Source organism: Microcaecilia unicolor, chromosome 4 (assembly GCF_901765095.1).
Source record: "Microcaecilia unicolor chromosome 4, aMicUni1.1, whole genome shotgun sequence".
Lineage (NCBI taxonomy): Eukaryota > Metazoa > Chordata > Amphibia > Gymnophiona > Siphonopidae > Microcaecilia > Microcaecilia unicolor.
In genome coordinates this window covers 331,786,395-331,813,201 of record NC_044034.1, presented here as the reverse complement: position 1 = coordinate 331,813,201, position 26,807 = coordinate 331,786,395, and the positions used below count along the sequence as shown (strand labels likewise).

General features: G+C 45.0%; 1 protein-coding gene across 4 annotated transcripts; it reads right to left on the bottom strand.

Annotated features, from left to right (window-relative positions):
* Positions 1-756: 756 nt before the first annotated feature.
* SFTPC (surfactant protein C) lies at positions 757-12,302 on the bottom strand. 4 transcript variants are annotated; one of them, XM_030202001.1, is made up of 6 exons: positions 12,198-12,302; positions 10,640-10,792; positions 9,130-9,270; positions 7,692-7,802; positions 1,463-1,597; positions 757-1,078 (listed from the first exon to the last, which is right to left on the bottom strand). In XM_030202001.1, the coding sequence occupies exons 1-5, from the start codon at positions 12,237-12,239 to the stop codon at positions 1,472-1,474; spliced, it is 573 nt and encodes a 190-aa protein (XP_030057861.1). In that variant the 5' UTR covers positions 12,240-12,302; the 3' UTR covers positions 757-1,078; positions 1,463-1,471. The 4 variants fall into 4 exon arrangements, with proteins under 4 accessions (XP_030057861.1, XP_030057862.1, XP_030057863.1 ...); XM_030202002.1 differs by having other exon boundaries at positions 1,463-1,594; XM_030202003.1 differs by having other exon boundaries at positions 9,130-9,261.
* Positions 12,303-26,807: the final 14,505 nt, after the last annotated feature.

Sequence of the window (26,807 nt, the reverse complement as noted above, 5' to 3'; positions counted from 1 at the left end):
ATATATTACAGGGAAATGTGCCCTTAATACTTTGTATTAAGGGCAATATATTAAGCAGCAAATAAACCATAAATTATTAAACAGGATTGGTTAAGAAAAAGTCATCGCAATTATGGATCTCACCAAGCAGCATTCAAAGGTGAAACAGCTTTTCATTTCCATTAAGGTTATTTCACAACTGTGTATCGCCCTTTGGGCTACCTGGAACTCCTGCCCATTTTCAACATAGATTATGCAGCAGTGTCTCTTAACGATGTTGTTACTGACATTGGTAAGTGAGCACAGCACCTAGACAGAGTTGAAGCAGTTCTGAGTTCATTGATGGAGCAAAGCCTCAAAGCTAAAGTAGCACATTAGACACTCAGAAAAGCTGAAACAAATTACTTGAAACATAATTTAGTTAACTGGGAAACAGAGCTAGCGATTTAGGGCTGTGACAATAGTTAATCCCCCCAATCTCTAAAACAAAGAAACAGGATAGGTAATTTCTAGCATTTGCTTGTTACTATAGATAGTTTACACATTTTCTTTCCACTTTTTTCCTGCTCTCTTGAATGATTCAACAAATAAAAACGCATCAGAGGAGAACAATTCTGATATGCAGAACAGTTCGACCACTGTGAGAGATTTCCACAAATTATCCCAGTGCTGCAGGGAACTATTTGTGACTAGACTGGTAGGTGTGAAGATGGGATTGAAAGGTAATATTAAAGGTAAGTGGACAGAGAGCCTGGAAATGATGAAATAGCCATTGACTGTTCTGTAATCATAAACTTTATTCTTCATTGGTAGATAAAGAGAGGAAAAGAACCAGAACTTCGGCATTGATCTTATGTCATAGGAATCGGCTCCATTCATGGTAATCCCCCAACAGATATATTTAACAAATTTACAAATAGCTGTGCGCTATAAAATGATCAATAATTCATCAAAGAAAGAAGTACATAAGCTGAGGACCAAGTGGCTGTCTCTTTTCTAGGAAACTGAAGCAGTTCAGTGAGATCTCTGGTGGAAGGTACACTGAGGATTACAGTTTATGGCTCCACAGGTGGAGGGTTGTGATATTGGGAGGCGCAGCCTGTAAGAGAATAGCATAGTATATGTCAGGCTCAAGAACAAAACATCTGTTTGTTTTTGACATTGTGGAAATGGCATATGCGGTAAAGAGATTTCATTTAATGTGTTCAATATAATTTAAAAATTTACATTCCGTCTCTTCGGGCTAAATAGCCAATGCAAAGTGGATTTCCTAAATTCTGGGGCAGATTCCTGACTCCAGCTTGCACTAGCCTTAGTTGAAAGTGGTTCAGGAAGACAACTGCATCGACTAGATGAACTATGACAGAGTTGGAGAATGAGCTGGGAAAGTGGTGCATTCTTCCCTTTCCCCCCAAAGCTCTGCTCTACGCAGAGGATACCTCCTCCTCGCTGTAACTCCCCTTCTCTGTTTCCCAAAACTCACCAGCACCTTCTAAAGCCAGAAAATGGGAACACTGCCACACAGGATGTTAGCACTAGTGCCCAGCATAGAGTGCTCAGCTGAGAGGTCCTTGCCAGTATCAGCCGCGTTCTCATCCCCCCGTCTAACGGACCCCTGCTAAAACAACAAAAATAAGGAGAAATATTTCCTCTGTTAAAGCAAGAGCAAGCCCGTACCTAGTGCACCTGAAACATAGGGTGTGATAACACTAAATTAAATACATAACCCAAAGTAAGAGTGTGTGGACAATGGGGGGGGGGGGGGGGGGGAGCCTCTGCTGAATACATGTTACCATGAGGTGTCCAGCAAGATAGCTGAGGGGAGAGAGGCATGCAGAATCCCTTGTCATCTCCCATACTTGCCTTGGGATACCAAACGTGATAGCCTGCAGAGTTCCTCCCAGGCTTCTCAGCGATCAAAGAGAAGTTACACGTTCCTCATATGTTAGAGAAGTGGCAGTGCATAATCAGCTTTTAGTAAACTGGAAAACTTTTACTGGACATGTGGAGCTCTGGTTTGGCTGTATGTAGGCATTGTGTGTTTGGCTTTATTCAGGGGACTATAATTTGGCTGTACACAGGGGGCTGATTGATTGGCCGTATATAAAGGGCTATAATTTGTCTATATATGGGGAATGTGAGTTTAGGCTTTTTATAGGACACACAGTAACTATAATTTGGCTGTAGAGAGACTGCTTTAATTTGGTTATTTGGGTGCAGTGTGTCTGTGAGGTGTATTTTAGCAGAGAACACAGTCTAACACTGAAAGTACATTGAGACACTCCCTCCGGTTGCACAACCCATCTCTATATTTGTGGGTCTAAGGTGGCTTTACACAAGAAATCTGAAACATTTGGAACAGCAGCATCAGGAGTAGCCTAATGGTTAATGCAGTGGGCTGAGAACCAAGGGAACGGGGTTTGATTCCAATAGCAGCCCTTTTAATCCTGGATAAGTCACTTAACCCTCTGTTCTCCCAGGTACAAAAACTTAGATTGTAAGCCCACTAGAGACAAAGTACCTGCATATAATATATTTTATTTTATTTGTTGCATTTGTATCCCACATTTTCCCACCTTTTTGCAGGCTCAATGTGGTTTACATAGTACCGTAAACGGCGTTAGCCGATTCCGGTTCCAACAAATACAGGTATGAACAATACAAGGTGAAATTGTGGTAGAATGGGTTACATGTATGGTAAATACAATTGGAGGAACTTAGAGAGGGAGGGGAAGAGTTAAGATATGTCCATTGTGGTCTTTGGTTACGTTGTGTCGCAAGTATCCAGGTTTTTATGTTGGGTCGGTGGGGTATGCTTTTCTGAACAGGTCTGTCTTTAGTACTTTCCGGAAATTTGTGTGGTCGAGCGTAGTTTTTACTACTTTTGGTAGTGCGTTCCATAGTTGTGCGCTTAGGTAGGAAAAGCTAGATGCATAAGTGGATTTGTATTTGAGTCCTTTGATGCTTGGGTAGTGGAGGTTTAGGTATGATCGTGCTGATTTTATGGTGTTTCTGGTTGGCAGGCCGATGAGGTCTGTCATGTACCCCGGTGCTTGGCCATAGATAAGTTTGTGAACTGTCGTGCAGATTTTGAAAGCGATACGTTCCTTAATTGGAAGCCAGTGCAGTTTTTCTCGGAGTGGTTTGGCGCTGTCAAAATGCGTTTTTCCAAATATAAGCCTAGCTGCTGTGTTTTGGGCGGTGTGAAGTTTCTTTATGATTTGATTTTTGCATCCCGCATAGATTCCGTTGCAGTAGTCTGCGTGGCTTAGTACCATTGACTGTATCAGGTTGCGAAATATTTCCCTCGGGAAGAATGGTCTCACGCATTTGAGTTTCCACATTGAGAGAAACATTTTCTGTATGGAGGATTTAGCTTGGGTCTCTAGTGAGAGGTTCCGGTCGATTGTTACTCTGAGGATTTTCAGGCTGTCTGATATAGGGAGGGTGTATTCTGGGGTGTTAATGTTTGTGGGTTTGTATGGGTTGTATTGGGATGAGATGATGAGATATATAAACTGCTTTGTTTGTACTACAGAAAGGCGATATATCAAAACGTATTACCCATTACCCTTTCTCCCCAAAGATCCTCAATACAAAGTTAAAGGATCGTTGCAGTAAAGGCTGTGCCCATATGGAGGCCATTGTCCTCAGCACTGAATCTCTGATCATCTGGCATCGATGGGCAGAAGAAGCAGCCCATTTGTCAAAACACTCACTATCAGTGTGCTAAGGTTGACAGGAAACCAAAATAAATGCTTTAAAGATACACTAAAGGCAAACTTTTTTTTTCTTACATTTGTACCCTGCACTTTCCCACTCAAAGCAGGTTCAATGTGGCTTACATATTATATACAGGTACTTATTTGTACCTGGGGCAATAGAGGATTAAGTGACTTGCCCAGAGACACAAGGAGCTGCCTGTGCCTGCAGTGGGAATCAAACCCAGTCCCCCAGGACCAAAGTCCACCACTCTAACCACTAGGCCACTTCCTCCACAACTTAAGACAGCAGCTCAAGAAAAGGCTTTCTGACAATGTATTACAGATGGCATCAGCTTCATTGCAGAACATCACATTGCCCTGGCTGCAGAATAATGTCAGCGAGGGAAAGCTAGACAAGTGCATAGCAGCTGTGGTTCAACCTTTCCCTCTAGTACCATACGCAACGTCTGTCTGGATGTTTGTGGTTCAAGAACTGGACCTTTCAGTCTCTTCAAAGCACACTTAAAATTCCTTTCTGGAAGGAGATCATATTCACTTGGAAGAATTGCATCACTCTTTCTGTGGACTTGCTTGGGATAATTTTATAAACGTTTTTTCTTTTATGGGTAACAAACTTTTTATGCAAGTCAAAAGGCTTTTAGGAAATTACCCTAAAGGTTACATGTGTAAATGTATGTGCGATAGCAGGAAGGCGTGCAAGCCATGTGTAGGCATGTTTGGGGGTAGGGTTTGGGTGGAGCAAGGGAAGAGTCACAATTTACATGTATTGCTTATAAAATAAGCATTCACACATGTGCTTTACGCATGAACATTTATACCTAGTCTTGAGCAGGCATACATGTTCATGGTTTCAATTGAGGGACAATTTCTGCAGCTTTGGCCTTAGCATTTTATAAAGTTAGGAAGGCCCCTATGGGCTTTTATAATAAGCTTGAAATATGTTCCTAGGTGGTCTCCACACATAAGAGACCCTTTGTATCATTACCCTCACTCACTATGTATAGGCTTTGGATGCTTTGTACATTGTATTTATTTTCAGTATTTATATACTGCCTAGTTCTAAGTGGTTTACAATTTTCTTTTCAGGTACTGGTACTGTCCCTAATGGGCTCACAATCTAGTATTATATTGTACCTGGGCAGTGGAGGGCTAAGTGACTTGCCCAGGGTCACATGAAGCTGCAAAGGGAATTAAACCCAGATCCCCAGCATCTTAACCCACTGCTGTGGCCATTATTTATTTATTTAGATTTTACTCACACCTTTTTCAGTAGTAGCTCAAAGTGAGTTACATTACTACTACTACTACTACTATTTAGCATTTCTATAGCGCTACAAAGCATACGCAGCGCTGCACAAACATAGAAGAAAGACAGTCCCTGCTCAAAGAGCTTACAATCTAATAGACAAAAAATAAATAAAGTAAGCAAATCAAATCAATTAATGTGAACGGGAAGGAAGAGAGGAGGGTAGGTGGAGGCGAGTGGTTACAAGTGGTTACGAGTCAAAAGCAATGTTAAAGAGGTGGGCTTTCAGTCTAGATTTAAAGGTGGCCAAGGATGGGGCAAGACGTAGGGGCTCAGGAAGTTTATTCCAGGCGTAGGGTGCAGCGAGACAAAAGGCGCGAAGTCTGGAGTTGGCAGTAGTGGAGAAGGGAACAGATAAGAAGGATTTATCCATGGAGCGGAGTGCACGGGAAGGGGTGTAGGGAAGGACGAGTGTGGAGAGATACTGGGGAGCAGCAGAGTGAGTACATTTATAGGTTAGTAGAAGAAGTTTGAACAGGATGTGAAAACGGATAGGGAGCCAGTGAAGGGTCTTGAGGAGAGGGGTAGTATGAGTAAAGCGACCCTGGCGGAAGATGAGACGGGCAGCAGAGTTTTGAACCGACTAGAGAGGGGAGAGGTGACTAAGTGGGAGGCCAGCAAGAAGCAGATTGCAGTAGTCTAAACGAGAGGTGACAAGGGTGTGGATGAGGGTTTTGGTAGAGTGCTCGGAAAGAAAGGGGCGGATTTTACGGATGTTGTAAAGAACGAAACGACAGGTCTTGGCAATCTGCTGGCTATGAGCAGAGAAGGAGAGAGAAGAGTCAAAGATGACCCCAAGGTTTCGAGCTGAGGAGACAGGGAGAATGAGAGAGCCATCAACAGAACTAGAAAACGGGGGGAGCGGGGAGGTGGGTTTGGGGGGGGAAATGAGAAGCTCGGTTTTGGTCATATTTAATTTCAGGTGGCGTTGAGACATCCAGACAGCAATGTCAGACAAGCACGCTGAAACTTTGGTTTGGATGCAAGGTGAGATATCAGGGGTAGAAAGGTAGATTTGGGAGTCATCAGCATAGAGATGGTAGGAAAAGCCATGGGATGAGATTAATGAACCAAGGGAAGAAGTGTAGATAGAAAAGAGGAGGGGACCAAGAACAGAACCCTGAGGTACGCCAACAGGCAGAGGGATAGAAGTAGAAGAGGATCCACCAGAGTGAACACTAAGGTGCGGAGGGAGAGGTAGGAAGAGAACCAGGAAAGGACAGAGCCCTGGAATCCAAGTGAGGACAGGGTATCGAGAAGTATGCTGTGATCGACAGTGTCAAAAGCAGCGGAAAGATCAAGAAGAATGAGGATGGAATATTGACGTCTGGATTTAGCCAGTAATAGGTCATTGGAGACTTTAGTAAGCGCAGTTTCGGTTGAGTGGAGAGGGCGAAAACCAGATTGTAGTGGGTCAAGAATAGCATGTGAGGAAAGAAAATCAAGGCAGCGGCGGTGAACAGCACGCTCAAGTAATTTGGAGAGAAAAGGAAGGAGGGAGATGGGTCGGTAATTAGAGGGACAAGTAGGGTCGAGTGAAGGCTTCTTAAGGAGAGGTGTGACCACAGCATGTTTAAAGGCAGCAGGGACAGTCGCAGTGGAAAGTGAGAGGTTGAGAATGTGACAGATAAAAGGAATAAGAGCAGGAGAGATGGCATTAAGAAGGTGGGTGGGAATGGGATCAGAGGAACAGGTGGTACATTTTGAGGAAGAAAGGAGAAGTGTAGTTTCCTCAATAGTAACTTCAGGAAAGGAAATGAGGGGAACAGACTGGTGGAGGGAGAGGTGGCAAGGTAGAGAAAGCAAGGTTTATCTTTTGAACCTTGTTGTGAAAGAATTCAGCATTCAGGTACTCTGGATATTTCTCTGTCCTAGGAAGGCTCACAATCTAAGTTTGTACTTGAGGCAATGGAGGGTTAAGAGACTTGCCCAAGATCACAAAGAGCAGCAGTGGGATTTGAACCGGCCACCTCTGGATTGCAAGACCGGTGCTCTAACCACTAGGCCACTAGGCAGCAGTGGGACTTGAACCCAGTCCCCCAGGTCCACAACCTGCTGACCTAACCGTTAGGCCACTCCAGTGCTCACACTGAGTGATGACAGGAGCTGTGCTCAGATCAGACACATCCCCCCAGATTCTATATAGTGCAACTTGAGTTGTATATGCAAATTTGATCGTATTCTAGATTTGTGTGCACAGCTGAATTAGCTTAACAAGCCAATCAGTCCCAATAATTGAACTTAACAAATAATTATTGAGATTAATTGGCATTAATCAGAATTTATGCACACAAATGTCTAAGCGTGTTGTATAAAGTAATGCATGTAAATTCTAAGATGTGGATCTGAAAATGGGGCGTGGCCATGGGCATGTTGTGGGTGGGTCATGGGCGCTCCTGGAATTTACATGCACTCTTATAGAATATGCCTGATCCGCACATAATTTAGGCGTCGGCATTTACACCAGGTTTTCATTGGTGTAAATGGCGGTGACTAAAAATAGTCGCAGAAACTGGGCGTTGGGCATATTCTATAAACAATGCCAATATTTAGGCATATCTATAAACCGCGCCTAAATTTAGGCACGGTTTATAGAATACACCTAGGCGTGTTTTTTCTCAGCGCCAATTTTTTAGGTGCGATTAGAGAATCTAACCCATCATGTGCAACAGTAAGCTCACCTTACGGTTCTGGAACTCTTTCCTGATAGTGTCCAGAGTAGGAATATTCTCTTTGGCCATTCGGGTAATGTAGCAGACCTGTCCTGGCCAGGGCCGGAAGCAGATCAACAGCTGCAGGTGGAAACAGTAGAAAATGATCCTGCAGCCCTCAATTCAGTCTTTTAATCCTGCTGTACCTGTATTATATTTGCAGTGGTATAGTTTATTTATTTATGCATTTGTATCCCACATTTTCCCACCTATTGGTAGGTTCAACGTGACTTACATGATTCTGGAGTAAACTGATTACAGATTGTGTAGAGCAAGGTTAAAATTTGTATGCGACAATGAGAATCTATAGTAGATTTGTTGAGGTTGAATGGAACTAGGGTATAATTTACCTAGATCCGTGAGGTTAATAGATGTCTTGATTTGACCCTGCTACACCTCTATTACCTCTGCAGTGCCACACATCAGTGCTCTCACCCTGCTATATCTCAAAAAATATATAGTGAAATTAGAAAAGATACAGAAAAGTGACAAAAATGATAAAAGAGGATGGGACGACTTCACTATGAGGAAAGGCTAAAGCGACTAGAGCTCTTCAGCTTGGAGAAGAGACTGCTGAGGGGGAGATATGATAGAGGTATATAAAATACTGAATGGAGTAGAACGGGTAGAAGTGAATCGCTTTTGTACTCTTTCCAAAAATACTAGGACTTGGAATCTTGCAATAAAGCTACTAAGTAGCAAATTTAAAACAAATCGGAGAAAATATTTCTTCACTCAATGTGTAATTAAAATCTTGAATTTGTTGCCAGAGAATGTGGTAAAAGCATTTAGCTTAGCAGGGTTTTTAAAAAGATTTGGATCATTAAAAAAAAAAAAAAAAAAGACCATAAGCCATTGTTAAGACGGACTTGGGAAAATCCACTGCTCATTTCTAGGATAAGCACCATAAAATCTGTTTTACTGTTCTGGGATCTTGCCAGGGTACTTGTGACCTGGATTGACCGCTATTGAAAACAGGATACTGGACTTGATGAACTTTCGGTCTGTACCAGTATGTAGACGCTTATGTTCTTATGTCCCTGTATTACCTCTGCACTCCCTCAGTTTAGTTCCTAGCCCTGTGGTGTCCATATTTACTGCTCCAGCCTCCTCCCTCTTTCTGTTGGCATGCTTAGTTTAGTTTAATCATTTGACATACTGCTTTTGCCTGGAGTAGCAGTCTTCCCCCCCCCCCCCCATTGAAAACATCCTTCAGCCATCTTTATCATTTTCTTTCTAATTACTCTTATCCTTCCCTGAGACTTGCTGTAGATCTTAAGAGATTGCAGGTTACAGCATGTGGAACTTCATGATATATAGCCTGTGGTATGTGAGTGAGTGGTAAGTCTGTGCAGCGATGCCACGGGTTAAGGTGTGGTGGTGGTGTGGTGCTGTGTTGGAGATGTACCTTGTTGTAGTCATACACCACCGTGGCAGATGTGTTTGCTCCCGTGCTGATGTGGAAAATGGCCCCATCTTCCTTCTTGTTCATGGACAAGTGCTGTTCCAGCTCCTCCCCTTCCTGACCACGGATTGTCATCTGGAAAATCTGTCAGCAAAATCAACTAAGGCATGACTGATAATACACATATAGTAACATAGTAACATATAGCAACATAGTACATTACGGCAGATAAAGACCTGTATGGTCCATCCAGTCTGCCCAACAAGATAAAACTCATTTTACTTGGTATGTGATACTTTATATGTATACCCGAGTTTGATTTGTCCTTGCCTTTCTCAGGGCACAGACCGTAGAAGTCTGCCCAGCACTGTTCTTGTACTAAGTTCTGAAGCTAACGTCGAAGCCCTTAAAATTTACATTCCTGCCCATCCCTATCTATTCAGTCACGATCAGGGTGTAGATCGTAAAAGTCTGCCCAGCTCCCGTTTTGTTTCCCAATTATCGGCGTCGCCACCCAATCTCCGCTAAGATTCCACTGAACCATTCCTTCTAAACAGGATTCCTTTGTGTTTATCTCACGCACGTTTGAATTCCATTACCTCCCGCGAGAGGGCATTCCACATATCCACCACCCTCTCTGTGGAAAAAATACTTCCTGACATTAGTCCTGAGTCTGCCCCACTTCAACCTCAATTCATGTCCTCTAGTTCTACCGCCTTCCCGTCTCCGGAAAAAGTGTGTAAAATGTCTCAGTCATGTGCATAACGTGTTAGAATATGTCTAACATATTATGCACATGACTGAGATTAATGCTCTGTCATCATGCACAGTAACGCAGTACGTGATGGCAGATAAAGACCTGCATGGTCTATTCAGTCTGCCCAACACGGCAGTCAGAGCCACACCTGCCACTCAGTGCGGGTTACACTCCTTCGTGATTGAACACTGACATCACAGCTGGGAATTTGTTATATGCCTATCACAAGATTTTACTCTCTAATTTCAACCTTAAGATGTTTCCCCCTCCCCCATACATAAGACCCACATTCATAGCAAGTGATATAAATGTGATATAAAATATGCATACTTGATCCTGCCCTGTCTTTACCATTTTCAGAAGTCTGCCTGACACTGTCTTTACCTGACAAGTACTGAAGTTGCTGTCAAAGTCCATTTCAGCTCATGCCATTTTCAGGACCCAGACTGCAGAAGTCTACTCGACACTGTGTGCTGAAAATGGCAAAAGTCAGATAGGGATGGGCTGGATTCGGGCTTTGATGGTGACGTCAGTAGTTGGGAAGTATTGCATCCTCATGACTGTATTTGATGGGCTTGAACTGTTTCTTGTTATGGCTAGTCCCTGATGTCTGAGGGATGTTTAGCTGATAGAAACATAGGACTCGGGGCTCTCTTAACTCCAGATTTGCCCAGTATTAGCCGAGGGAAGGGATCCCGGCCTGGGGACCCCAGCTGTGTTAAACTGCTACAAACTCCTGCCCGACACATCACTCACCGTCTCTGTGTGCTTCTGTGTCATGTGCAGCCCCAGTAGAAGGACCCCCAGCAGGACAATCACCACCACCACCACACACAGCACTACACACAACAACTTCTTGAAGTTGAGTGGGCAGCAGGGGATCTTCGGGATTGGCAGCGCAGTGTACACCTGCAAGGAGAGAGAGTACATCAGACCCCCACAGGACATTCTGCTGCCCAAGCAGGGACTTTCACCAATCTGGAGAAGATCCTTCCTCTTTTATAAGCTCCTCACATTGAATAAATAAGTGTCCAGGTACAGTAATACTGCCGACACTTTGGGCAGAATATCCTGGAGTCTCACAGCCCACTTAGGACTCTGTTTTCTAAGTCGAGTTATAGGCGCATTAGCGTCTTTAACACGCGTTAACCATGTATGCGCCTACAATATCCCTATAGGTGCCTACATGGTTAACGTGTGCGATAATTGTAGGTGCATTAAAAATGCTAACGCGCCTTAGTAAACAGGGCCTTTAGTCGCAGTGCCTAAAAGCATGGTCAATTTCTATCGAAACATCATTGGCTCTATCCTACATACAGTGATGCCTCAGAACGAAGTAAAAAAAAAAAATGCAAGAACTATATTTGCAATCTATGTGTGGCACAGAAAAATCTGCTCCTGAATCTAACAGTCTGGGCCCCTCCAATTAGTAGCAGAAATAATCTGAAACAGTCAGCAGACTCTTCAGGCAGCTTTACCGGGGAGAGAGACCCTGGTATATAGCAGGAAAAGGGTGTTGTATGTATGTATATATTTTTTTTGGGGGGGGGGGGGGGGTAAATGAGACACCAATATGTAATAGGGGATACCAGTAGGTAATTTAGAAGAAAAAAGAAATAGGGGGAATGGGAGAGAGGAGGGAGAGGAAGCAACAATACCAACAGGTAACAGAAGAAAGGGCACTCACGTAGAGGGAAGAGGGGCATCACCAGGATAATGTGAGGAGCTTCTCACAAAAGGGACAGATTGTGTAATGGAACAAACTCTTGTATACAATTATCCAGGTCTTGTACAGATCATTTATTCTTATGGCTCAGATCCAGCCTGCAGAAGAACCTGAAATGAGCAGTGCAGTGTTATAGGGAGCAGCATTTGGGCTCTCAGAGACTCGTGCAGGGAGACACGGGAGGGATGTAGTGTTATGGGGGAGTAGGTATCAGCTCAGACACGCATGGAGGGGAGATGGGAGGGATGCAATGCTATGGGGGAGAAGGGTATGGGCTTTCAGACACTCAGAAGAAGAGATGGGAGGGATGCAGTGTTATGGGGGAACAGGGTACAAGCTCTCAGACACTCATGAGGGGAGATGGGAGTGATGCAGTGTTATGGGGGAGCAAGGTATGGACACACAGTCACTCCTGAGGGGAGTTGGGTTATAGAGAAGTTGGGTGCAAGCACTCAGCCACTCAAGGAGACAGATGGGTGGGGTGCAGTGTTATAAAGAAGTTGGGTATAAGCTGTCAGAAACTCAGGGAGGCAGATGGGAGGGATGCAGTATTATGGGGGAGCAGAATACAAGTTTTCACACACTCACCGGGGGACCTTCTGTAAAGGATTCCTTGATGCTTGGACCCATCTTTCTGTGAATGCTGAAATCTGCAATTGCCTTGTATTTGTGCTCAGCTGTTTGGCTGTTCCCAGAGCCTCACATGCTTTTTATATAGCAAGCTGCGGGGCTGGTGGGGGTGAGAGGATGGGTGCAGTCTATGACATTTGCTGCTCTCCTGAAGCACCTCTTGACCCATGGCTTCCTTCCCCTAATCTCATATTTAATAAAGACACTCAGAAGCTGACGCATAGTTTTTCAGGTGTTATAATGGCAAAGTGCTCGTGTCTCTTAGAAGAGTCCTTCAGTAGGAAACACCCTGAGTAAAGCATTCCAGAGTGCCCAAACCAGACTCATTCTTCATTGACCACTCTGTGCTTCAAACTGACTTGCAGACTTTTTTCAGAATGTACAAAGCCATAGAGGACACAAAATCCTTCATATAAACCAAAGGGCTTATTCTTTACTGTGCCTAAAATAGTTATTTTCATGCATATATTGATTCTGCTGTTCATGATTGGTTTAGGGGCTTTTGCTTTTTTTTTACTAAACATATTAAGGTTTGCAGTTCACATGCATTATCAGCACAGATTAACTCACAGTAGTTGTAAAACCTCTCTGCAGTAAATGTGAGGAGCATCCCAAGCACTTTAGGAGAGGCAACAGGGTCACTAACCCAAAGCACTGTTAGCCACACCTCTGAAGGTTATATTAACTGTTTAGTGTTATCTGTCAGGATAACAGTTAATACATAATAATAACATCCTCATTAACTTCTTGGTGCACTCCCCACCACCTAATTAGAATTTCCATGTTAGATGTTTAACCCAGCAGTTAATTTGTACTGCAAATGCAGCACATTAACTATTAATATGTGTTGAAACTCAAGTTAAGCTCCTAATGTATCTTAGTAAATAGGCTTCTTACCACAGACTTTTTAAACCACTGGCAACTCACACAACCATTCAGCCATACCTCTCTCAATAAAGGTCAAAGTGAGAATTACCTTCAAATTACATACCTTTATCTTTCAAATCCTAAATGGCACAGCTCCAGACTATATGGTACCATTAATAAACTTACCTTAAAGAAACACTAAATATGATGCAAGAAATTATCTCAGACTACACCTCCCAAATTGCAAAAAAGTGATCTACAAAACTATCCACTCTGCAGACTTCACTTACCTAGAAACCAAATGGTGGAAATCCTTACCACCCAAAATAAGAAATATACAGGAATATACTAGATTCCACAAAATCCTCAAATCGTTCCTATTCAAACAAACCCTCACAAAGAACAACCATATCTCAAAGAATTAATTATTACCTGAATTGCTTAACAAAAATATAGAAAAGGACTATTATGAAACATTTCCTTCAGTAACTAGGCAGCATTATTTAGTGGAGCAGAAGGAAAGGGAATGCATATTAAGCCTCTGGATTTCAATAAAGATTGCCTATCATGACAACCTAAATGAAGAAATTTACATAGAACAGCTACCCAGATTTAAAAATGAGAGAAAACACACACACACACACACACACACACACACACAAACACAAAACAAACAAACAAAAAACATACAACTCAAAATAAACAAAGTGCTCACAAAATAAAATTTCACAAGAAATAAGGCACAACCTTGTCTGTATTAAGGAAAACTGTACAGCAGATGATGATGGCTCAGTGATATGCTTTGAGTGCCAAATGGGGTAAGTTTAGAATAATAATTAAAAGTATTAAAACAAGATTTCAAGACAAAAGACCTCAGAAACATGAGGAACACAGACAGATAAGGGAGAAAAGAGGATGGGAGCTACCATATAGTAGCATAGTAAATGACAGCAGATAAACAGTTACCACCATTTGGAGCATTGTCATGGCAGTTTACAATCAAATATGAGAAGTAGAAGAGTTAATGTATCCTCCAGACCCACCAAGGTACAGCTGTCCCAAAACGCTCCCAGTGTGCTGTATGAGCTATTGCAGAGAGAGAGAGAGAAGTCAATTAAGTCTGTGCCAAAAGCATCAGTAAATAAATATGTTTTAAGACTCTTTTTGAAGGCTTGATAGGAAGATTCCAACTGCAGAAAAGTAGGTATTAATGGAGAACTGACAACACTAAAGAAAGAGTAGGAAATTGTGTCTAGAAGAATATATCTGAAACAGTGGCATGGCCAGACGGCCCATTTTAGGCAGACCGGAGCCCAAATTGAGTGGGCACAGAATTTTCTCTCTGCCCCTACCTGCAGTCCAACATTTCTTCCTCCCCTCTCCCACTGGAAATCCTGCATCTATCCTCAGTGGCGTACCAAGGGGGGGCAGTGGGGGCGGTCCGCCCGAGGTGCACGCTGCTGGGGGGTGCCGCAGCGCGCGCCTGTGGGCTCCGAGTTCGCTACACTAACTTTGCTGGTTTGCTGCAGCTCCCTCCCTCTGCCCCGGAACAGGTTACTTCCTGTTCCGGGGCAGAGGGAGCTGCAGCGAACCAGCGAAGTTAGCTTAGCGAACTCGGAGCCCACAGGCGCGCGCCGCGGCACACCCCCCCAGCGGCATGCACCCGGGAGGGTGTCATTTCGCCAGGGAGGGAGGTGTCATTTTGCAGGGGGGGAGCGCGCTGCACCCGGGGGGGGGGGCGCATCGACGATCCGCCCCGGGTGTCATCGAGGGTAGGAACTCCACTGTCTATCCTGGTCTTTCACCCCCCCAGTGTACTTTATAAAAACTTCACAGTCGGAGGTCACCAACAACCAGTGCATTTTGTCTAGCAATAAAGGTGCCGGTACTCAAATGCCAGGCCACCTTTCAGGGGTGGAGTGATAATTGAGGGACTCACCCCACAATAGACAGGACCCCTGCAACCAGCCATAGAATCTATGACAAGGCAGAATTTGTATGTAGAACCTGAGCTCTTTCATTAAAATACAAGAACCATGGGTCAAGTTTAGCAGATAGTGGAAAAGGTGCCGGTACTCAGTACCCCCTCAAAAAAAGCCCTGCCAACAACAAACAATGACTCACATTGTTTGCACTGGCCCCAGATTCTTCCCTGTGGTACAACTTCCTATTTCAATATAGGGGAGACCACATCAGAGGGAAGACTCTGGAACTGATGTGAGCAGTGTATGTAATTTCCAGCTCACTGCCAGTGATCTCTGGAAGTGAAGTTTTTAAAAGGCACATGTGGGGGAAGGGGTTGAGAAACCAGGAGAGATGCTGGATCACTAGCAGGGGAGAGGAGGGAGAGATGCTGTGAATCTTCATCTGTCAGGGCTTGGGGATCCCCACTAGTCACAGAAAGGATGCACCACTGCTGGGTGGGCCTGAGCCCAAAGTGAGTGGGTCTGTGCCCAACTGGGCCCACCTGTGGCTGTGCCACTGGAAAGAAGGTATCATAAGAAGGTTTTGTTGTATTGACCTGAGTGTTCTAGACGATAAGTAGGGTATTAAAACACAAGAGAGGAAAAGTAGCAATCTTGGGTGAGGAATCTTAAGGACGAATATTAGAATTTTAAGTATATTCCTTTGTGGTCCATCCAGTCTGCCCAATAGGGTAGCCAATTGCACGTGCACCCCTCTGAGAAGGTCATTTGTTTCCCTTGATTCTATCCTCTTTCTGTACAAGGATCCTCTCTTTTTATCCCAGGCATTTTTGAATTCCATCACTGTTTTTGTCCCTACCAGCTCGACTGAGAAATTATTCCAAGCATTCACCACCCTCTCCGTGAAAAGTATTTCCTGATGTTGCACCTCTCTACTACCCTGCATTCTCAATTTTTGTCCTCTAGTTCTACCGCTTTCCTGTCTCTGAAAAAGATTTGTATTATCTTTCACGTATTTTAATGTATGTATCATATCTCTCCTGTTCCTCCTTTCCTCTAGGGTTTATATATTCAGGTTTTCATGTCTTTTCTCATATGTCTTTTGATGCAAACCTCATACTTATTTTTGTTGTCTTCATCTGAACCACTTCAAGTCTTTTTATCTCCTTAATGAAATATAGCCTTCAAAACTAAACACAATACTCCAAGTTGGGCCTCACCAATGACTTTTATAGAGGTGTTAACACCGCTTTTCTTGTCTGGTTATGCCTCTTTCTGTGCAACCTTCGCCACATTAAGATTCTCACACACGGCCATCCCAAGGTCTCCCTCCCTGTCTGTGCCAAAAACAAAAAACAGAAGAAATAAATGAGAGATTCATAAGATGGAAAAATTATGTTCTTACCTGATAATTTTCTTTCCTTTAGTTCTACCAGACCAGTCCAGACAAATGGGTTATATCTATCTACCAGCGGATGGAGTCAGAGAAAAAAAGTAGTTCCAAGCAGTCCATTGTCTCCTGTGGGAGTCTGATGTCGAAATTCCCAGGCAGTGCTAAATTGCCATTGATGATCTGCAGTTCTGTATCTCTGATGGCACTTTGGTGATAGGTGTCTGATCTTTCTTCAGCTGGTTGATAAACTGAAGACACAATGTTGGTGGCAAGAACGGTCATCTCTGGATAGATCTCTGTGTAAGAGTCAGGATCTATAAGCTCAAAGGAGTTTTCCATAGCTGGAGACAAGTAGCCAGGTTTTAGAAGAAAATCTGGTCCTGATAACCACATGGTTCCATTATATGGGATGCTGGTACAGCTCTGCTGGCACAGTCTGCTGGGTTTTAGTTAGTTGGCATGTAATGTCACTGTTCTGGTAATGTTGACTTCCGTATATGCTCAATGTTGTTGCTAATGTACATGTAAAATCTCCTGGTTTGGTTGTAGATGCATCCCAAAATGACTTTACTGTTGGTGTAAAAATTGACTGTGTCTATTTGAATGTCCATTTCATTTAGTATCATTTCTGCTATCTCTACTGCCAGTACTGCTCCACACAATTCTAAGCATGGAATGGTATGATTGGGTTGTAGTGCTAACTTGGCTTTGTCGAAATGAATTACACATGACATAGCCCATTTGTATCTGTAGCTTTCAAGTGGGCCACTGCAGCTATGGCTTTTTCAGAAGCATCTGAGAAGATGCAGATCTCTTTGTGATAGGTAGAACTGAGTGCTGCAGGGATGTAAGTGCATAAGTTGTGCAGTTGTTCAAGAGTAGAGATTCTTTCCATTTCTCCCATTCTTGTAAGGTAAGGTATACACATATGAGTTTATCTTGTTGGGCAGACTGGTTGGACCATGCAGGTCTTTTTCTGCCGTCATCTACTATGTTACTTTGTTACTATGTTTGTTGCATTTCTGGTGATAGTGGGACACCCCACTCATCAGTACTTTAGGAAACTTCCCTGAGTACACATCTTCCTTGAATAGTGACTGGAGCCACAAACCCCAGTGGATTGTACAGACTAACTGTGGACAAGACACCTCTGCACGTACATGGTTTCTCATGGGTGGAGAATTGAAAGGTAAAAACTTCTTTTTTTTAGGTCCCAATGTAATCCAAGGCTTCTGTGGAGGGTGTCTACTCTTGTATCTAAATCATTTAAATCTTTGGCATGATCCTCTGCAGGAAATGTTCCCATTACTTCTGGACTGTTGGAGACAATTTTGTGAAGTCTCAGATTGGCCTCTGCCAACATTGCTTGTATTCTCTTTAACAAGTCAATGGCTTATCCTACGATAGATAAGGACTTCAAACCATCATCAACATAAAAGTCTCTTTCGATAAAGCATCTGGCACCCATGCCATACTCTCTTTCTCCTTCTTGGGTTGTCCTTCTAAGCCACTGCTGGTGATGGACTGCAATAGGGGGAATGCTGGACCACATGGAAAGAGGTGGATGGGGCAATACTATGCCCATCAGGGCCGGTCCTAGGGTCTCTGGTGCCCCCCTGCAGACTATCAGTTGGCTCCCCCCAGCATCTCCTTTCTCTCTTCTCCCATCCTGCCCCTGTCCAGCGATTCTCCTTCGCTCCCATCCCCCTCCCATTTATAGCCACCTGCCCGCCCTCTTCTCCCCCCAACATCCCCCTTTTTCTTCTTGCCACCCTGCGTGGTTTAAGTCTTTTTTAATTTACCTCTGTCCCAGCGGCTGCGTCATTTCAAAGTCCTGCCCGTCTCTAGCCTTCCCTCCCTTCGTGAGTTTGTTCCCTCAGAGTCCCGCCTTCGAGGAAATGATGTCAGAAGGCGGGACTCTGCGGAACAAACTCACGAAGGGAGGGAAGGCTAGAGACGAGCAGGGCTTTGAAATGATGTGGCTGCTGGGACGGAGGTAAATTAAAGATTTAAAACCCCCAAGGGCGGCGCGGTATGGTGGCGCAGCGCCGCAGCGGGGCCCTTGAAGGCAGGCGCCCCCCTGCGGTGCTTACCCCGCTTACCGGGTTTGACCGGCCCTGATGCCCATGCAAATCTTCAATATAGTACCTCTATCCCCATTACTAAAATCGGGGAAAGAAGGTAGCCAAACAGGAAGGAGTCAAGGACAAGCGCCTGAAATCATGCATATCTGTTAACCTTATTCATGATTAGTGAATAGGTCCCATTGCATAAAATAGGACCAGTGGTAAATAATACTCACTAATGCATACTAGTGCACTTTAATAAATCTAGTCCTACATTCTTTAGCATAGTTTCCTTTTTTAACTGCTACTGATTATGCTGCATTTGACTGTATTATGATCACTAGTGCCAAGTAGCCTTATCATCATTGCCCCTCATACCAGGGTTTGCAAATGAATGAGAATAAGATCTAACGTAGCTCCCCCTTATGTTGGTTCCGAATCCAACTGCTCCATGAAATAGTTATTTATGCATCAAAAACTTTATCTCTCTAGCTAGCATGTCCAAATGAAACATCTACCTAATCAATACTGGGGTAATTGAAATCTCGTTTTATTATTATCTTGCCAAGTTTATTAGCTTTTCTAATCTCTGTTAACATTTCCTGGTTTACTTCCTCATCATGGTCAGGCATATGGTAGTATACACTTACGTCTGTATTTTTACCTTTCTGACATGGAGTTTCTGTCTGCAGAGAATTTGGAGCACAGTTTTGAATCCTGCAAGATTTTTATTCTACTCAACTCTGTGCTTTCTTTAAATAATGATACCCCACCCGTAGTTTATATTATCTGTTATACTGATAGATTTTATACTCTGGTATCCCAGTCTCCCACTGGTAGTCTGCTTTCCACCAAGTTTCTGAAATGCCCAGTAAATCTAAATTTTCAGTTACTGCCATACATTCTAATTCCAGTCTTATTACTTAGAATGCTGACACTTGTGCAAGGGTTTGATATTAAAAAAAAAGTTCTTAAATTTATGCACCTTAGGGGCCCTTTAACTAAAGCTTACCATGCACTAATGGTCATTAGAGTGCACTAAGTGACACGTGACTCATAGATATAAAACATGATGTGCAGCATTTAGCGCACGCTAAGTTCTAGTAAAACGGCCCCTTAAGGTACTAAATTTGTGGCCAATTTTCAACCAAACTGTGTCAGGATAGCCTTTACATGTCTTGATTTAACAGCATCCTAGAGTTCAATAAGAGGGGCAGTTATCCACAATGCAAAGCCAGAACTGGATTTGAACTGTGGGCACCCACAGACAACTCAGTGAAGGGGGGGGGGGGGGGGATGAACTTTCCTCCCCTTCATCAACTCTGAACAGATCTGCCCTTCTCCTCACAGCTGAAGACCTGACAAGTCTCTTGCATTGAGCGGGAGACTCCCTCTTTGGCATGTCATCTCTCACCAAAGCGGTAAAGTCTCCCGCTGACAGGAGCGGTCCTAGAATGAGGCACTGAGTCTGCCACACTCCTCCTCCGGCATCATTCCCTTCGCTACCACCATTCCCCTTTCCCCCCCCCCCCCCCGGACCAGCAGCTCCTCTTTTCCTTCTTCCCTCCCTCAACCCTCTTCCCCTGAGTGCTACCTTTAATTTGTTTCAAAACTTGCAGGGCGGTGGCAGTGATTCACAGGCGCTGCCCTGCACCAGCTCGACATTCTCTCTCTACTGCAATGACCCTTCCTCTCTGAGGTAACTTCCTATTTCCGCTGGGGCAGGCTGCGCAGCAGAGAGAGAAGATAGGCCGGCTGCAGGGCCTGTGAATTGTTGCCGCCACCCAGCAAGTTTTGAAACAAATTAAAGGCTCAGGGAAGAGGGTTGAGGGAGAAAGAGGGGAGATGCTGGCCTGCTGGATGGCTGGGGGGAGAGAATGTGAGAGAAGATGGGCTCGGGGCAAAGAGGCTAGATAAAACAGGAGATGGGGTGAGCCTATCTAGCCCATAATATTTTTTACTATTGTTTTTCAATAGCGTTTGTTATTGTTTTGGGTGAACCAGTGTGGTGACAATCTCCACATATACTGGATTCAGCTCATATAATGCACAACGTGCAGGACGTCAGCAAACAAATTGAAGAGCAGGAAGCGACTGAGAAGAAGACGTCGGCTGGCGGGGAGTGGGATCCCCCGCCAGCAAAAGTAAAGGTAGGCTGCAGCGGCGGCGGGTTCGCGGCGGGAGGGGGGGCGGCAATGTCGGCGATGGGGGGGGCGGCGCCGTGGGGAGGGCTAAAATGTGCCCCCTCCCCCCGGGCTCTGGACCCCTCCCCCATGGAAGGCTGGCTACGCCCCTGATCCCCATTATTATTTTGGTCACTCTTCCTTGAACCTTTTCTAATTCTGCTATATTGTTTTTGAGATACGGCGCCCAGAACCGAATGCAATACTCAAGGTGAGGTTGCGCCATACAGTGATACAGAGGCATTATAGTATTCTTGGTCTTATTTACCATCCTTTTCCTAATAATTCCTAGCATTCTGTTTGCCTTTTTGACTGCCGCCACACACTGGACAGAAGATTTCAGCGTACTGTCTACAATGACACCTAGATCTTTTCTTGGGTGCTGACCCCCAAGGTAGACCTTAGCATCAGATAACTATGATTTTGGATTATTGTTCTCAAAGTGCATCACTTTGCATTTGTCTACTGTAAATTTCATCTGCCATTTGGATGCCCAGTCTTCCTGAATAGTTTTGTGTAATTTGCAAATGTAATCACCTCACTTGTTCGAATTTTCAGTTCATATATAAATATGTTAAATAGCACCAGCCATAGTACAGATCCCTGCGGCACTCCACTATTCACCTTTTTCCATCGAGAGAAATGGCCGCATAATCCTACCCTCTGTACTGCTACCCACCACGGGTACTCTGTTCATCGAATGATTTCCAGTTGGTGCTCCCTGGCCCAGCACTGGCTCACTATGAATCCACCTGCCATAGTGCTTCCTTTTTTCTGTGGCACCTGCATCATGGAACAGTCTTCCTTTATCTATTCAGGCTGAGTTGCCTGTTTAAAAGTTTAAATCTGCTATAAAAACGTTTTTGTTTCAATAGGAAATTGGTGAATTGGTTGACTGACATGCTTGGAGCAATCTTCTAGCTTTCATGCTGAGATGGCTCTTTATTGACGCTTTGATTGATTGTAAGGTGCTATATAAATTGGGATCATGTTTTTGTATTTTGCTGCCCTTTCTTGTTTTTGGTGCTATGTGGGTTTCTATGTGAATGGTTTCTGTCCTATCTGAAATTCTTGTTCCTCCACCCCCCCCCCCCCACCTCAACTTAGTCTGTACAACACTTTAGCCTGCCCACCAGTAAAGGCAGAAAGAACAGTATGTACAAATGAACTACAGACTATTAGTAAAACCAGAGTGAAGACACTTGTCAGCCCCATATGCTGGATCACCTAGACTGTAGTCCTTGAAGCACACTTACGGCCACTGGCATTATATATTCCAGTCAGTGACTGTCGCAGGCCCTGTGAACTGAGGGTGTGTTCTTGGACCCAAGTGTCTAAAGTCAAGAGCCAAGTCAATACAGACAGGAGCCAGAACAATTACCTCAATACAAGACTATGTATTTATTTCAGCTCTTGGAAGTTTACCAAATCTTGCACCTTAAATCAGAATGTAGCGTTCTGTCTGGGGACTAGTGTTCCATAGCATTCACCTTATTCTTTGTATTAAAATTGTTAAAAAACAAACAAACATTTTGCTGGTTTCTATGACAATCGTTTTTTAAGTACATAAGAAATGGCACCGTCCACGATCTTAGAGCTCTGATCAGAGTTGCTTAACATAACACATATCTTCTCACCCAAGAGTTTACAGCTGACGGCAGAGAGAGGAGATTTGAAGTGATTTATTGAAAGTGAGAGCTGGTGGTTGAGATGGAATTTTCACCTGGTTCCCCAGCTTTCATTGTTCAAGCTTTAGCTGTAGAACCTGAACTTAAGTACTGACCTCCTTTCACGGCTAAGATGGGAGATGCTTCTGTACAGCGTCCTGTGGTTTCAGTCATCCAAAAGCTATTTTTCTTTCTTTGCCTTGCATCTTGGTGTTCAGGTTTAAGGAAGAGTGTGGGATAATGACTTCTAACCCACATGGAGAGTAATTCAATAAAGGGGCGTTAACAGAAGCCTATTCTATTAGAAAAAGTAGGCACCTACCTTCCCTTTTAGAATAGTAACATAGTAAGTGACGGCAGATAAAGACCTGAATAGTCCATCCAGTCTGCCCGACACAGTCATTATCAATTCAAGATTAAATCAACAATGAATGTGATATTATATACTTGATCATGGTCTTTCTTTGGTGTTTCTGGGACATAGACTGTAGAATTCCGCCTGGCTGTCCTTATGTTCCAACTACTGAAGTTGCCGTCAAAGTCCACTCCAGCCTATCCAAATCCGCCTAGTCATTTGCGGGACACAGACCGTAAAACTCTGCCTGGCACTGTCCACATGTTCCAAATTACTGGAGTTTCCGTTGAAGCGATCTCCGGCTCATCCTATAACCAGATTGCTATATGAAGGACTCAGACTGTACAAGCCAGCCCAGCACCAGCCTTAGTTGATACAGCCAGAGTTGCCATCTAAGCACCACTTGACATGCAAACACATATGCAAAACTTTAAGGGTTTTTTAAAATACCATTATTTTCTAACTAGGAAAAAAGCCCGTTTCTGTGAGAAATGAAACGGGCGCTAGCAAGGTTTTCCTCAGAGTGTATGTGTGTGTGAGAGATGGAGTATGTATGTCAGAGAGAGAATGAGAGAGAGACAGTGTGTGTGTGTGTCTGTGAGACTGAGCCGTGGGGGAGGGGGAAGAGGAAGTCTGCACTTATACCTGAAGCGAGGCGGAAGCAGCTCATCTGAATATGGAAGTAATTGTAAGAAAAGCGTGTGTGACCATGTGTGTGAGCAAAATGCATTCTTTTATGACCGAGAGAGAATAATTGTATGAATCTGTGAATGTATGGATGGGTGACCGAGCATATGAGTGAATTATTTCAGCAGCTCGACAGGGTGAGGCGCATCCCAATTTCCAGACCGGGCTGAGTGCGCATGCGCAGCGTCCTGACAGGAAGACGCGAGGCCGAAGCTGGCCACTGGACACTCACTCACCGACATGCAGGGGCTGGAGCTGGTGGTAGGGGTGGGAGATCGCTGCACCGTTACCAGAGTCATCTAGCTGCTCGGCGTCTTGGTACTTGCATTCTCTATTTCCACTGCCAGTCACGACTCGGAAGCTCCGCGTTCCACCACTGTTGGCCCCGGTGGCAATGAGGACTCTTTCCTCCCTATCCCGCCACCAGCGAGAGATGACGTGGGGGAGGGGCGTCAAGGCTTGGGTGATGCGCCGTGGGGGAGGGGGGGAGGGGCTTGTTGATGCGGCGGGGGGGGGGGGGGCGGCAGTGAGAGCTGCTTCGTAGGCAGGGGGAGTAGGGAAACACGCTCCGCGTGAGTCTACCACCCTGCAACCTCAATTCCTCTCCTCTAGTTTTACCATTTTTCCTTCTTTGGAAAATATTTATTTCTGTATGAATACCTTTCAAATAGAGTTACCATATGTCCGGATTTACCCGGATATGTCCTCTTTTTGAGGGCATGTCCAGGCAACCAGGCGGGTTTTGCCAATCTGCCCATTTGTCCGGATTTCTGGACAAACAGGCAGGCTGGTGGGCGGGCCGACGCCCTGCCTGCCAGCCTGCCCGTTTGTCCAGAAATCCGGACAAATGGGCAGATTGCTAGCCTCCCCTCCCCTAACTTACTAGTGCCCTGGTGGTCTAGTGACCTCTTACACTTTCGGGGCAGGAAAGAGCCCCCTCTTTCCTGCCCGGAGCGCTGCCCTGCATGCATCCTTCCTGTTGCTGATCCTTGGCGCCGATTCACAATGACCGCCGAGAATTGAAGTGACCTCGCGAGACTTCAACTCTCGGCAGCCATTTTGAATCAGTGCCGAGGATCAGCAACAGGAAGGATGCATGCAGGGCAGTGCTCCGGGCAGGAAAGAGGGGGCTCTTTCCTGCCCTGAAGAGGTCACTAGACCACCAGGGCAGTAGTAAGGTAAGGGGAGGGGGGGGGGGTGACGGGATATGTAACAGGGGGGAGGGGAAAATGTGGCAGGGGTGGAGTGAGGGTGTGAAAAGGGGCGAGGTGGGGTGTGAAAGGGGGTGTGGTGGGTGTGTGGTGGGGGGCGGGGCATGTGTCCTCCTTTTTGGGGGACAAAATATGGCAACCCTACTTTCAAGTATTTAAACATCTGTAACATATCTACCCTGTTCCTCCTCTCCTCTATTGAGGTCTTCCAGTCTTCTAGTGTAACTAGAGCCTAACCAATTTTGGTAGTATGCATTTTGCAAAAAAAAAGTCCATAAAATAAATCTATATACCAAAAAGAAATAGCCAACCTTCTCTACTTTTCTTCAGATGTTAAAGCTAGCAACTCCTTATACAGAAAAATATTTTTTATCATTAACACCTTGTTCTCCACCCTCCATACTCTGCCTCTTGAGGTGGCTGGCAGCAGTTGTGACATGAAAGGAGAGGGGCCCGGCTCACTACAAAGATCTAAATGCTCAAAGTGGAGACACCAGAGCGAGGCTTGGAACACAGAAAAGCTCTTGGAGCACCAGAATGGAGTTTAGAATGCACCGAGAAACAGGTAGGGGGGGATGGGCCTGGGTCCGCCTGACTGCTCCAGGGACCTGCATACTGCTGTCAGTGAGCTGGGTATGACATTTGAGGGTGGCATAGAAGCTGGCAAAAAATATTTTTAAAGTTTTTTTTAATGGTGGGAGCGGGTTAGTGACCACTGGGGGAGTAAGGGGAGGCCATCCACGATTCCCTCCGGTGGTCATTTGGTCAGTTTGGGCACCTTTTTGAGGCTTGGTCGCAAGAAAAATGGACCAAGTAAAGTCGGCCAAGTGCTCGTCAGGGACGCCCTTCTTTTTTCCATTATTGGCCGAGGACGCTCATGTGTTAAGCACGCCCCAGTCCTGCCTTCGCTATGCTTCCGACATGCCCCCGTGAACTTTGGTCGTCCCCGCGACGGAAAGTAGTTGAGGACGCCCAAAATCGACTTTCGATTATGACGATTTGGGTGACCCTGGGAGAAGGACGCCCATCTCCCGATTTGTGTTGAAAGATGGGCGCCCTTCTCTTTGTAAAATAAGCCTGATAATGGACTAGATAGGATCACCCCGTCTCCTGTTCTCTTCAACCTCCTTGACTGGAGCACTATAATGGAAGCTTAGAAATGGAATACAGAGAGGCAACTGGAATACCAGACTGAGGCTTGCAATAATAGGGATTAATATTCAAAGTAATTTAACCAATTTCTAGCCATCCTCTAACATTCAGCAGCATTTAAATGTTTGCTGCTGCTGCAGCAGCAGCAGCAGCAGCAGCAGCAGCATATCACCACAGACTGCTAAACTGAGAGCTGGCTATTTTGTGGGTAGTTTGGGGGGGTGGGTCAGCACTTAACTGCCTAAGCTTAGTAAGCAGCTAAACTGGATTGTAAAAGAGTCAGTCCTATCTTTGGGATCCTTTTACAAAGCTGTGTTACCAATTAGCAGCATGCTGAATGTAAAGAAGCCCATGGGGAAAGAATGCAGATCTGCCAAGTCTCTGGCATTCAACAGATGACTCCCGCTTTGGCGGGTCACCTCCCGCACTCCCGCCAAAGCGGGAAAGTCTCCCACTGAGACACAGTGCTAGGCCAGGGGCTCCACTACTGCCACTGCTTCTCCCGATGAGCAGCAGTGGCTGCATTGAAAGAACAAGAAAAGTGCAGGGTTGCAGCAGCCTTCAGGTATGTGCTGTCGGCTCTGTGAGTCCTCTGCCCCCCCCCCCCCCCCCCCCCCGCTGACATCAGCTTCTCATTCTGGGAACAGAGGACTTGAAAGCCGACAGCACATACCTGAAGGCTGCTGCAGCCCTGCACTTGCTTTTCTTGTTCTTTTGCCGCGGCCGCTGCTGCTCATTGGGAGAAGCAGCAGGGGCCAGGAAGGTAAAATTATGTATAATCATACCTGATAATTTTCTTTCCATTAATCATAGCTGATCAATCCATAGACTGGTGGGTTGTGTCCATCTACCAGCAGGTGGAGATAGAGAGCAAACTTTTGCCTCCCTATATGTGGTCATGTGCTGCCGGAAACTCCTCAGTATGTCGATATCAAAGCTCCATCCGCAGGACTCAGCACTTAGAGAATTACACCCACGAAGGGACACTCTGCCCAGCTCACCACCGCCGAAACGGGGGAGGGGAATTAACCCAGCTCATCCCCACACAAGTGGGGGAGGGGA

Coding starts and splice junctions, on each gene's coding strand:
- SFTPC (XM_030202001.1), bottom strand. CDS start 12,239: ATGGGTCCAAGCATCAAGGAATCCTTTACAGAAGGTCCCCCG. Junction 7,803..9,129: donor TGGTGTATGACTACAACAAG/GTACATCTCCAA, acceptor TTCCACCTGCAG/CTGTTGATCTGCTTCCGGCC. Junction 1,598..7,691: donor AAGAGTTCCAGAACCGTAAG/GTGAGCTTACTG, acceptor TTGTTGTTTTAG/CAGGGGTCCGTTAGACGGGG.